At 51.3% G+C, this 10902-nt stretch overlaps 1 protein-coding gene across 2 annotated transcripts; it reads right to left on the minus strand.

Annotated features, from left to right (window-relative positions):
- Nucleotides 1–3664: 3664 nt before the first annotated feature.
- CD300LF (CD300 molecule like family member f) lies at nt 3665–10543 on the minus strand. Of its 2 annotated transcripts, XM_007669869.3 has the most exons (7): nt 10363–10543; nt 9339–9686; nt 8723–8783; nt 7095–7207; nt 5960–5994; nt 4795–4953; nt 3665–4216 (listed from the first exon to the last, which is right to left on the minus strand). In XM_007669869.3, the coding sequence occupies exons 1-7, from the start codon at nt 10400–10402 to the stop codon at nt 4067–4069; spliced, it is 906 nt and encodes a 301-aa protein (XP_007668059.2). In that variant the 5' UTR covers nt 10403–10543; the 3' UTR covers nt 3665–4066. The 2 variants fall into 2 exon arrangements, with proteins under 2 accessions (XP_007668059.2, XP_007668060.2); XM_007669870.3 differs by lacking the exons at nt 7095–7207; nt 8723–8783.
- Nucleotides 10544–10902: the final 359 nt, after the last annotated feature.

Here is a 10902-nt window from a genome sequence, read left to right on the forward strand (position 1 = left end):
AAGCATGTTGTACAATTTATGACTCTATTTGGGGAAGCTACGGCAAGGTGGCTGGAGTCTCGGGAACCTATGGAGGTTTCCCCTTTTGGGTCAGTTTTCTGCCCTTCCTGAATTAAGCTTCTGTGTGTGGATATGTGAGACCTTGGTCTAATTGAGACATCTCCAGAAATCCTCAGTGTTTTTCAACTGTTTGCAGAGCCACTTGAGGTTCAGCCCTGTTGAACTTATTGACAAAAATGATCCCTTGCAAGTAGTTCATCTTTGAGCCCACTGGTGGGAACACCTGAGAAAGCGCAAGGTGCAAATGTGGCCCTGGGTGACAGACAGTGCTCCAGAGAGAGCGTGGGCTTGTTGGATGACTGCAATGGAAGCTCCCTGCATCTCAGGGAGGGGCACATTCCAAGCTGGACTTCGGTCTTACAGGGATAAACTTAGAGAATTCTATGGCAGCAGCAGAGGCCTAAGCAATTTTTCTTCTCCAATGCTCTGACTGCTGTGGCTGCTTCTCAGCTACTCAGCTAATCTAGAGCGTGTGTGTGTGTGTGGGGGGGGCATATATATATATATAGGAATGCATACGTGTGTGTAGAGGAGTGGCTGGGAAAGGGAGGGAAGCTAAGAGAGAGGGTGTGGTCTGAGGGGGAGGATGAGTGGAGCAGGAACTTGAAGTGAAATCTGGAGGCTCAGAGGTGGAGTTTCTTCTGGAAAGTTGGAAATCCCAAAGTCTGGGCATTGAGCCCGGTTTAAAATCAGTGAAGTGAATGTCAACATCCAAAGAACACACTCTCAGCAAAAATCTGGACTTTTCTGCCCATGCCCATGCCTACTTCCCTCTTCTCCTCTTCCTCCTTCCCTTTCTCCTTCCTCCTCTTCCTCCCTTACTCTTTTCTCTGCCCCATTCTATCTCACGTCCTCTCTGTCCCCTCAACTGAACTCCCTATAGTGGGAAGAAACTTCTTTCATTTGCCTGGAAAATTCCCTCTTTTAAATTCCTCCTCAAAACTCACTTCTTTGTCTCCGGCCACCCATTACTGCATTCTGGACCTTTTGAGCTCTGGAGAGAAATGTGCCCAATGTGGGAGAGCCAGAGAAGGGGACAGAGTGTTTGCCTCAGTCTCCTGCTACAACCAGATTCTCAGCATAGATGGGGAAGGGGTTGGTCAGTCCACTTAAATGATCAGTCAGGAAATCAGGACATTAGTGAACACTCAATTCCAAATTCAACACATGCACACACAAACACACACACACTCATGCACACACACACTCATGCACACACACACACACACACTCCCACACACACTCAGTGGTCTTCACTACTAATTTCCCCTCCTCTTGATTCCATCAATCCGCCCTGAACAGGTTCCTGAGGCCAGGGTCTCGCTCCCCACTCACCTGGGATCCATAGAAGGAGTAAAGCAGGGACAAAAGGCATCTTCCTGTCTCCCTAGTCCAGCTCCATTTGATCAAGAAGATGGGGCAACTTCACCCTTCCTCCTCTGGCATCTGCCCACTCTATACTCTCTCTCTCCCTCCCCTACTTCCTCATTCCCCATAACTTCCCCTGGAGTTCAGCATAAAAACAGAAAATACCAGCCTAATAAAATTCATGGCAAGTGACTGGAGCAAATAGAGGCAGATGAGGGCAGGTCCAACAACCAGAGAGGAAATTGGCCCATGGCACCAACTCTGCCCACACCTAATTATCCTAGCTCAAGACGTCCTACCCCTCTCCTCCCATTCCACCTCTCCGTCAAGTAAGTGAATGTACTGCGTGCAGAACCCTGTGATGAGGACTGAGAAGAGTACTCCCAAGGGCAAGACACATGTTCCCACCCCTCAAGGAAATTACAATCTAATGAATTACATCCATTATAGCATCTTTACTTGGTGGTGGGAAAGAGGGAGGAAGAAATCAATCTATCAGTAGCATTTATTGTGCTCCCTTCGTGTGCAGAGTTTGGTACTCTGCTTGAAAGAGTACAGTAGATAAAGAAGACATGATCACCGTCCTCGAGGAGTTTACAGCTGAGTAGGGGAGTCAGATACTAAAATAAGTTTCAGGTCAGAGAAAACAAAGTAAGAATCAAATGATCTGAAAACTACTCCTGTACCTAATGTCAAAATCCCCGAACCCTTACTAAGCCACTCTGAATGTGGCACTTAGTGACGAATTCCCGAAGAGGAAAGGGCCCAGAGGTGTCTGCTGCCACTGTCAAAGTATCAGAGATATTATGTTCTGTGACCACAGACTGAACCCATTCTCCCCTACGGCCATCTCCAGGTGCGACACTAGGTACGGGCAGGAACCGGATGAAAGAGTGTGGATGACTCAGTGCAAATCATCACTATCTATTCATTCATTCATTCAATAGCATTTATTGAGCACTTACTATTTGCAGAGCACTGGACTAAGTGCTTGGAATGGACAATTCGGCAACAGATAGAGACAATCCCTGCCCAATGATGGGCTTACAGTCTAATCACTGCTGCAAACTCAATTCCAGGACCTGTCCTGCTGACAGTGGTAGGGGCAGCAATGACGGTGGTGGTGGTGGTGATGGTCATTTTGGTGCATCGACATCTTCGGGTCACAGGGCTGATGGCTCCAGCTCTGTTCTCCATTGTTAAAACTTGAACACAGAACCTCCTTGCCTTTGACCCCCAGAGTTGAACTTTCTGTATTTTTAATGGAACGTCTGATTCTGGGGCCAGAAAAGCAGGAAGAAGGTGAAGCACCTACTCCTCTTCTAAGGACCAGGAAGGAGGGGGCTGAGCTGGGCCGGGAGCAGGCTGTCACTAGGACAGCAGCAACCAACTGGTCAAGAAGCCCGGTCCTTCTTGTCTGGATGTTCCAAGGGGACTCTGGTTTTCTGGTTTTAGGGAAGCAACATGGCTCAGTGGAAAGAGCCTGGGCTTCGGAGTCAGAGGTCATGGGTTTGACTCCCGGTTCTGCCACTTGTCAGCTGTGTGACTGTGGGCAAGTCACTTAACTTCTCTGGGCCTCAGTTACCTCATCTGTAAAATGGGGATTAACTGTGAGCCCCAAGTGGGACAACCTGATTACCCTGTATCTACCCCAGCGCTTAGAACGGTGCTCTGCATATAGTAAGCGCTTAACAAATACTTTTCTTTTTCTCCTCTCTCCTTGGTAGGGTGGTAGACCACCTTCTGTGTGAACTCCCGCTGGGTCCCAGCGCTGGGCGCACCCCAGGTGAGTCCCAAACCCCGTGACTCTGCGAGAGCTGAAGGAGTCCCGCCACTCAGGCCAGAGTGGAGAGAAGGGATCAGAGGGCAGGGGTACCTTGGGGATAAGACTGGCAGGTTAAGATCTAGGTCCATCCCATTAAGTAAGTCTGGATTTCTCTCCCTGTTTCCTTTGACCATATTCTCCTGTGTAGAACTAGGTATTATCTCCCCTCCTAATCATTCAGTCAATCAATCACCGGTATATCCTGATCACTTTCTCTGGGCTGAGAGCCAGGGAAGACCATTAACTTCTTGTGGGCAGCAATCACAGCTACCAACTCTATTGGAATTCTCCCAAGTACAGAGTATGGGGCCCTGCACACAGAAAGTGCTCAGTAAATATCAATGATTGATTGGAGTAGATCTAGGATAATCAGATCAGACACAGTTCCTGCCCTCATACTCTAACAGTCTATATTGCACTCTCCCAACCACTTAGTATAGTGCTCTGCACATTGCAAGTGCTCGATAAATACAATGGATTGACTGACGGAGAGAGTTTAGAGATTTTATCCCCAGAGAGATTAAGTGACTTGCCCAAAGTCACCCAGCAGTCTAGAGGCAGAGCTAGGCCTTGAACTTGGGTCCCATGCCCTCTGGTCCTGGGCCTATCCACCAGGCCACGTGGCCCTGGGGCCTCTTTCTGTGGGTGCTGGGAACCCGGGATGGAGAGAGGGAGCATGGCTCAGACTGGGGGCTTGCATTGTATTGTTAGGAGCCTCTGTTCCCAAGCCAGCAGGGAGGAGGCAGAAAGGCAATGGGGGTGGGGACAAGGGGACACGTCTGGGAGAGGAAAAGGCCACCACTCCTGGGCAGCCTAGCCCTTCCGTACAAAGGTGTACTCTGCTTCCCCAGCAGCGTTCCTAGGGTGGGCAAAGTGAGTGAGGGGCCCCACATTGCCATAGATCGGGGCCTGGTCTGAGGTGGACCCTGGGGCACCGGGAACATCTTCTCTCCTGAATGAAACCTGCAAAGAGAATGGAAGAAGGTTAGAAAGGCAGAAGGGAGAGGTAGTGGGAGAGGACAAGAAACTGGGCGGAGGGGAGAAGTGGAAGCAGAGGTAGTGGGAGGGGTGGGAACAGGGAGGGAGCAGATACAGTTGGATCTCAACCACATCAAGTATATGAGAGCCCTCGATGGGGAATAAGGACTCCTGGGTTCTACTTCCATAGCCTCCCCTAAGAGCCAGTGTGACTGTGAGGGCAGTCCCCACCCCTTTTCTGCCTCAATTTTCCCTTCTGTAGAATGGGAATAAACTCTCCCAGGAGAGGGAGCAAAGAGGATGAACACATGGGAATAAGGGTGATTCTTTATAAAGTGATTTGAGATCCTCTGATCTGAGCTGTTTCCATTATCTATCTCCCAGGCTCTCTGAGGAAACAGCTCTTCCTCTCTTCAGTCAATCAGTCAGTGGGTTTTCTTAGTTACCCTTTGGTGCAGAGCTTTCAGCCCTTACTCCCAGGGACCTGCCAGGATCAGGGCTGAAGTCAGACTGAAGCTGAGGTCAGAGCACTCACTCTGGGCCATTTTGGACTGAGGACGTACCATGGTAACGTATTCCATTTCCTCACAGGCACTGGGGAGCAGAGAAGGCAGAGCCGAAGTCACCTTGTCCCCGTAGGGGTCTGCAATGGGGGTGGTGGGCGTTCTCTGGTCGGTCAGCAGATCCGTGTGGCTCAGGGCACTGTTAGAAGGCTTCAGGCCCTGGGACAGAACGTCTTGTTTGGCAGAGCATCCAGACAAGGGGGCAACGGGAGAATAGTTTCCACCCGGTGACCCGCTCCTGACTGCCTCTTGCCCGGGGTCTCAAGTAGTCTCCACCCTTCGCAGTTCTGAATCTCTCTTTCCTCCTTAAGTGGTACTAATTCAGAGCTTCCTAAGTGTCAGACATTGTGCTAAACACTGGAGTAGATACAGGATAATCCGATCGGACTCAGTCTCTGGTCTTCATAGTGCTCACAGCCTAAGAGAGATGGATAGTACGGATCTTGCCCCCATCTTACCCTCAGAGAAGTTAAGTGATTTCCCCGAGGTCACACAGCCTGCCAGTGGAAGAGCCAGGACTAGAACCGAGGTTTCCTGATGCCAGTTCTGGGCTCTTTCTACTCGGAAACTGCCTTTCTTGCTCTAATTCCCCCCATGCCACCCCACCACTGCTTTCACCTCCTCCAACCCAGAAGAAGCTCATCCAGACCCCCATCCAGCCCCCATCCCTTCTGCCTCCCCTTCCTCCCAACCCCACCACCTCTGAGCTGAGGTTAGGCTGCAAACCTCAGGCTTGGGAGGAAAAGCCCCTGAGCTATTCACTCAAACCACATCAGTTCTGCTTTGCTTAACATTGAGTGGTTAAAGTTACAGCTTCACTGAATATAAAAGCATATCCTGTGCCCTCTGGCAGTCCAAAACAAACTGGAAACATAAGAAATGTTCAGTGGGTCTCAGAAACTACCAGCCCCCAGTGGGAAACCCAAGAGGGGCGGAAGGAGCCAGAAAGTCAGGGAAGATCCCGAAGCAACCAGCCTGACAGTCTTAGCCTCACTTATGAGCTGTGACCCCTTTCTTCCACCCTCTCCTTGCTCACCCGATAAAGTTCCATGTTCCTGCCTTTGGCCTGTCTGTCCCATGCAGAGCCCTCCCTGTTCATCCAGGATCCACCTATTTCTCTGTCCCCTAAGAATCCTCTCTGTCCCAACCCCATCAGGTTCCTTACCTGCAGCTTCAGGGTTGTTGCAGACCTTCCTGTGACTACAAAGGGTAAAGAGAGGAGAGAGTTAAAAGTGCCATCCCCACCAATGTTTAGTCACTCTGTGTATGTGTGTGTGTGAGGGAGAGAGAGAGAGAGAGAGAGAGAGAGATGGGGGTCACATATATTTTTGTATATTTAATCAATCAGTGGTATTTACTGAGCCCCTTTTGTGTGGGTGGTGTTGTATTGGGCACCTATTGCATGCAGAGTGAAGTACTGGGGGCCTATTGTGTGCAGAGCTCTGTACTGGATGCCTGATAGAGTCCACTCAAAGGAAAAGACACAATCCTTGCCTGATAGGAGCTAATTTCCTAGTGTGCATGAGCTCTTGGGTGAACCCTTTTGTGTATTTGTGTTTTCCCTTGCGTGGGTCTGTGTGCCATTGTATGTGGGCATGTATGTGTGTGTACATACTACTAAATACTATTGAATGAATAGGAAGTGGCTCTGCCTGCTGTGGTAAAGGAGGAAATGATGGAGATGACTGTGTTGCCTAGACTAGACATGGCAGGGGTCAAAGAGGACTGGCACACCATAGCCGGAGAGAACTGTCCAGTGGGTCAGGTTCTCCTGTCATCTGACTGTGGTGGTGAGCCGGGAGTCGAGGGGAGGAGCTGGTCCCTGGGCAGGGAGAGCGAGAGAGGGTGTGGTGAGGAAAGGAAAGTTGTGCAATGGGGGTCAGATAGAAAAGCAAGCTCTGCCCTAGGAGGACCCAGAGCCTGAGGAACCAGAACATGCCTCCCTAGAGAGCCAGGCCTAGGCAGAGCCAGGGTGAGTAGCGGAGCAGGGAGTAGGGAGAGGGGTCACAAGAGGAGACAGACACAGCACGGGGGAGCCTGGAGCGCACATAGAGACTCCAGACTCTTTGCCCCGCATCAAGTCCCTGGACCCAAACATCCCAGACCCAGTCTCCCCGGCTTGAGGGTGACTTCCTCAACCCCACCACCACTTCCACCCAAAAGATGCCAGTGGCTTTGGCCAAAGAAATCAGCCCCTCCCCATCCCTTGATCCAGGAAACATGAGACACCCCACCCTCCAGGAGATGGGAAGAAGCAGCGATGAGGCATGATGAGGAGCAGCCCATGGTCTCTCACTCACCCTTCCTCTGCCTCCGCACCATTCCCCATGCCAAGAGGGAGACCCCCAACAACACAGCCAGGAGAACCACAAACACCAGGGGAAGCAGGACTTCTAGCCTGGAGAGATCGAACCTAGAAAGGAGAGGTAACCCTGAGAAGCTGGGACTTCTCCCCTGCCCTCCAGCCCTCAGTCCTCACCTCCAATCCACCACCCACAGACAGCTGAGGGGCTGATACTCTCCCTTCTCTTGCTCAGCTTCCATCTCCATCCTGCCACACACAGTTGAAGGGTGGGCCCTCACCCCCCTACTCTTCCTCGTCTCCTCACTTCCATCCCACAGCCCACAGACAACTGGGGGGTGGACACTTAGCCCCCATTTCCTTCCTGCCACCCAAAGACAGCTGGTTGGTGGCACTCACTCCCCACCTCTACATCAGCCCCCAAATCCATCCCCACAGCTCAGAGACACCTGAGAGGACCCACACTCCCCCTCTCCTCTTCCTCAATTCCTTGCAACTGGATCACTCTCCCCCAGTTCCCCGACCCTCCCAATCCCGGAATTTTGGTCTGATAACTCCGGGTCGGGTCCAAGGGAGAGTTAGGGATGTTGAGAGACACATCCAGAATCAGAGGGAACTGTCTTTCTTTCAGGGTCCAGAGCTCAGGCAGGGGCAGGAGGGCAGAAGTATAAGAGGAGGGATGACGGATGGAGGGACACGGAGAGGGAATGCAAGCAGCAAGGACAGAAGCTGAAATTCTCTAGCTAGGTAAGAGACTGGGACTACTGGGCAGAAGTCCTGTGGACTGGAGGCAGCCTGTGAATTCCCATTCAGGAATTGCATCAGGTGGCAGTTTCTGGATGAAGGAGGTGCAAATGCAAGGAGTGGGGACTCAAAGGAGAGGAATGGGTAACCATCGGAGGTTTTGGAAGAGGAGGGAGGTGAACACAGAATTGTATTTTAGAGAGAAATATTGACTGGAGAGGAAAGAGACTGGACGCAGGGAGACCAGTAAGAAGACTAATGTAGTAAAGATGATTACCTGGATCAGTTTGGTGACCATTAGTATGGAAAGGAAGGGGTGGATTCTGGAAATGTTGTGGAGGAAGAATCAAAAAGATTTGGTGACTTAATATGCAGATAGGAAGAGAGAAGAGTCAAGGATAACGTCAAGGTATGGACTTGAGAGATAGAAAGGTGGTGGTATTGTCAACAGTAATGGGAACATTAGGCAGAGGAGAGGACTTAGAAGAGAAGATGAGGAGTTCAGTTTTGGATATGTTGGGGCATCCACATAAAGATGTCTTCTAGGTAAGAGGAAAGGGAAGAATGCAGAGGAGAGAAAACAAGGCTACTAAGGTAGTTTTGGGAATTCCCCAGGTACCGGGTAGGAGTTGAGGTTGTGAGAGCAGGTGAACCGTAGATTGAGAATAGGAGACCCAGAACTGAGCCATGAGGGACAACTTCAGTTAAGGGGTAAGAAGGAGAGAAGAGCTAACAGAGACTGAGCAGTACAGTGCTCTGAATGCAGTATGTTCCTAGTAAATATGATTGATTGATTGATTGATTGAAACTTCATGCCAACTCCGGAGTCCTGGCCAAACTGGACTCCAGGGTGCAGCACAGTGAGTATCTAGTTCTTCTTACCCAGTCAGGGAGTCATGTGTGCCCGATGTCATCTGGGTGATGTGTGTGGTCATCACTCTTCCTGGCAATATATAAGTCTATCAGGTCAGAGGTCTCCCTCCCAACTTGGCCTGCAGTCCCTCCCTCTGCTCACACATCCCTGCCAGGTAGCTTGGGACTCAGTCCTTCCCAACCCTGGACGGTAAAGGGACTTGGTTAGAATGAGCCCCCCCAGGCCCAATGCAGCACCTCTCAGGCTCAGGAAGAGCCCCGCAGCCTGCTCAAGGCCCAAGCACTCAGCCATGCTCTTTCTGCCTCCCCGGGGCCACACCAGTACTACTGCCTATGTGGAGCAGAAGCCAGGACACTGGGCCCTGCAACCACTCCCCGACCTACCTCCTCCCTGCAGGCAGCTGCTATCGGGGCCAGGTCCTAGCTGATCCTTACCCTACCCTTCTTGTCGTAACAAGCAGGGAGGGGACAACAGCTCTGGAAAGCCAGAGAGCCCTGATGCAAGCCACACACATATAAACACATATGCACACAAGTATGCCCAGCCATTCACACATGCAAACATATGTGATGTGTACACTTAAAAGCATATACACATGTACTCTCTCTCTCCAACAGCTCTTACCTGGGGAAATGGTCACATTGACTAGATGTTTGGGGTCCAGCCATATACTCTTCATTCCACACCAATATATGCCTGCATCCCCTTCCTGGAGGCGATCCATGGTCACCGTGAATATGTGTCCCTGGTGGTTGTCTTTGATGGACACTCGGCCGTTCCTCCTCTCCCCCCCGGACTTTGAGGTGCTGATGATGATGGTGCAGGATTCCCAGACTTTTCCTCTACACCAGTATTTTTCAGATGACTCCCATCCCTCCTGGTACCGGCACCAGACAGTCAGGGAGCCCCCAACCAGGCCAGTCACTGTTCCGGAGCCTCTCAGGTCCTTGGCCGACCTCTCAGGGATACAGCCTAGAAGATACAAGTCCCTCCTGGTTCCTCACACCCCAAGGGGCCGGGCTGAGCCTCCTCTCCTTTGCCCAGCTACACTCCATGTTGGGAATTGTTCTGAGTCTATCTCACCCCTGGATTGGAAGCTTCTGGTAGGCAGGGAACATGCCTTGAGCTTCTGTGATACTTTTCTGGGCACTCAATACGTGCATTGCTGTCAGGAGGTGCTCAGTAAATAGTGCCATGGTTTCTCAGTGTCCCCAGTGGCTCACAGGGAGAGGGAAGGGCCTGAGGCCCCTGGGGTTGGGGGAGTGGGTTGAACCAGGCTCCCCTCGTGCACCAGGTGACAGTGAGGGCATAAATGCTGAGAGAACAGTTGGGAGATGGGATGGAGGGAGAAGCAGATGAATAATGGAAGGCTTCCTGAAGGAGGAAGAATTTCATAGGTTTGAAGCTATGGACTGGTGGGTTTGATGGGGGAGGAGGTTCCAGGCAGGGGTAACAGCAAGAGTTTCCCCCAGAGTTTCCTCAAGACCCCTAGGAGCAAGAACCATAAATTCACACAGAGAACCTTCTCAGGAGAGGAAATAACCACCCCCAACTTTGCTGCCTCTCCAGCTCTACCTCAGCCCTTGCCTGCCTCCTCCTGACCTCCCCTCACCAAGTGAAAGCCCTCTGTCCCAGTTCCCTTACTCACACAGGAACCAGAGAAGAAGCAGAGCCACCTGGAGCTTCATGGTCCTTTTTCCCTGAACACCTCAGCTTCATTGGGGAAATGCAGCCAAGCCCGCAGCAGAATGACTCCAGCCTCTCTTTCTGCTGCTTCCTCTCTCTGATCCTTGTGGGTGCCCTCTCCTTTTGACTCTGTTCCTTCCACTTCTGGAGCCCCAGCAAAAGAGGAAGGAGGGCAGATAGGACGTGGGAATGGAAATGATTAGTCTTAGACTGAGACAAATAGGCCAGCCTAGAGCAGAATCTCCCTGTGAGTGAGAGGGCAAGACAGAAAGAGCAAAGGTGGGTGATCTGCAGTCTCCACTGGTCAGACTCCTGCTAGAGGCTGAGTCCAGGCCTGAACCCCACTGTGAAGGAACTGTAGCATCCAGAGATGATGGACAAAGTTGTCAAAGGATTGGAGAGAGCCTTAGGCAGAAAGGATAAGGAAACTGGGGTTCTTTCCCCTAGAGAGGAGAATTTATTTTCTCCCAGTTTATGGGAGGCTTTCTAAGGAGGTTGTTGC

Source organism: Ornithorhynchus anatinus, unplaced genomic scaffold, assembly GCF_004115215.2.
Source record: "Ornithorhynchus anatinus isolate Pmale09 unplaced genomic scaffold, mOrnAna1.pri.v4 scaffold_264_arrow_ctg1, whole genome shotgun sequence".
NCBI classification, from domain to species: Eukaryota; Metazoa; Chordata; class Mammalia; order Monotremata; family Ornithorhynchidae; genus Ornithorhynchus; species Ornithorhynchus anatinus.

What these genes read in the sequence shown, in the direction of transcription:
- CD300LF (XM_007669869.3), bottom strand. Translation starts at nt 10,402, where the DNA reads ATGAAGCTCCAGGTGGCTCTGCTTCTTCTCTGGTTCCTGT. An exon ending in GCTTCTTCTCTGGTTCCTGT is followed by an intron (nt 9,687 to 10,362) that starts GTGAGTAAGGGA and finishes TGTATCTTCTAG; the next exon opens with GCTGTATCCCTGAGAGGTCG. An exon ending in AAATGGAATACGTTACCATG is followed by an intron (nt 4,217 to 4,794) that starts GTACGTCCTCAG and finishes TTCTCTTTGCAG; the next exon opens with GTTTCATTCAGGAGAGAAGA.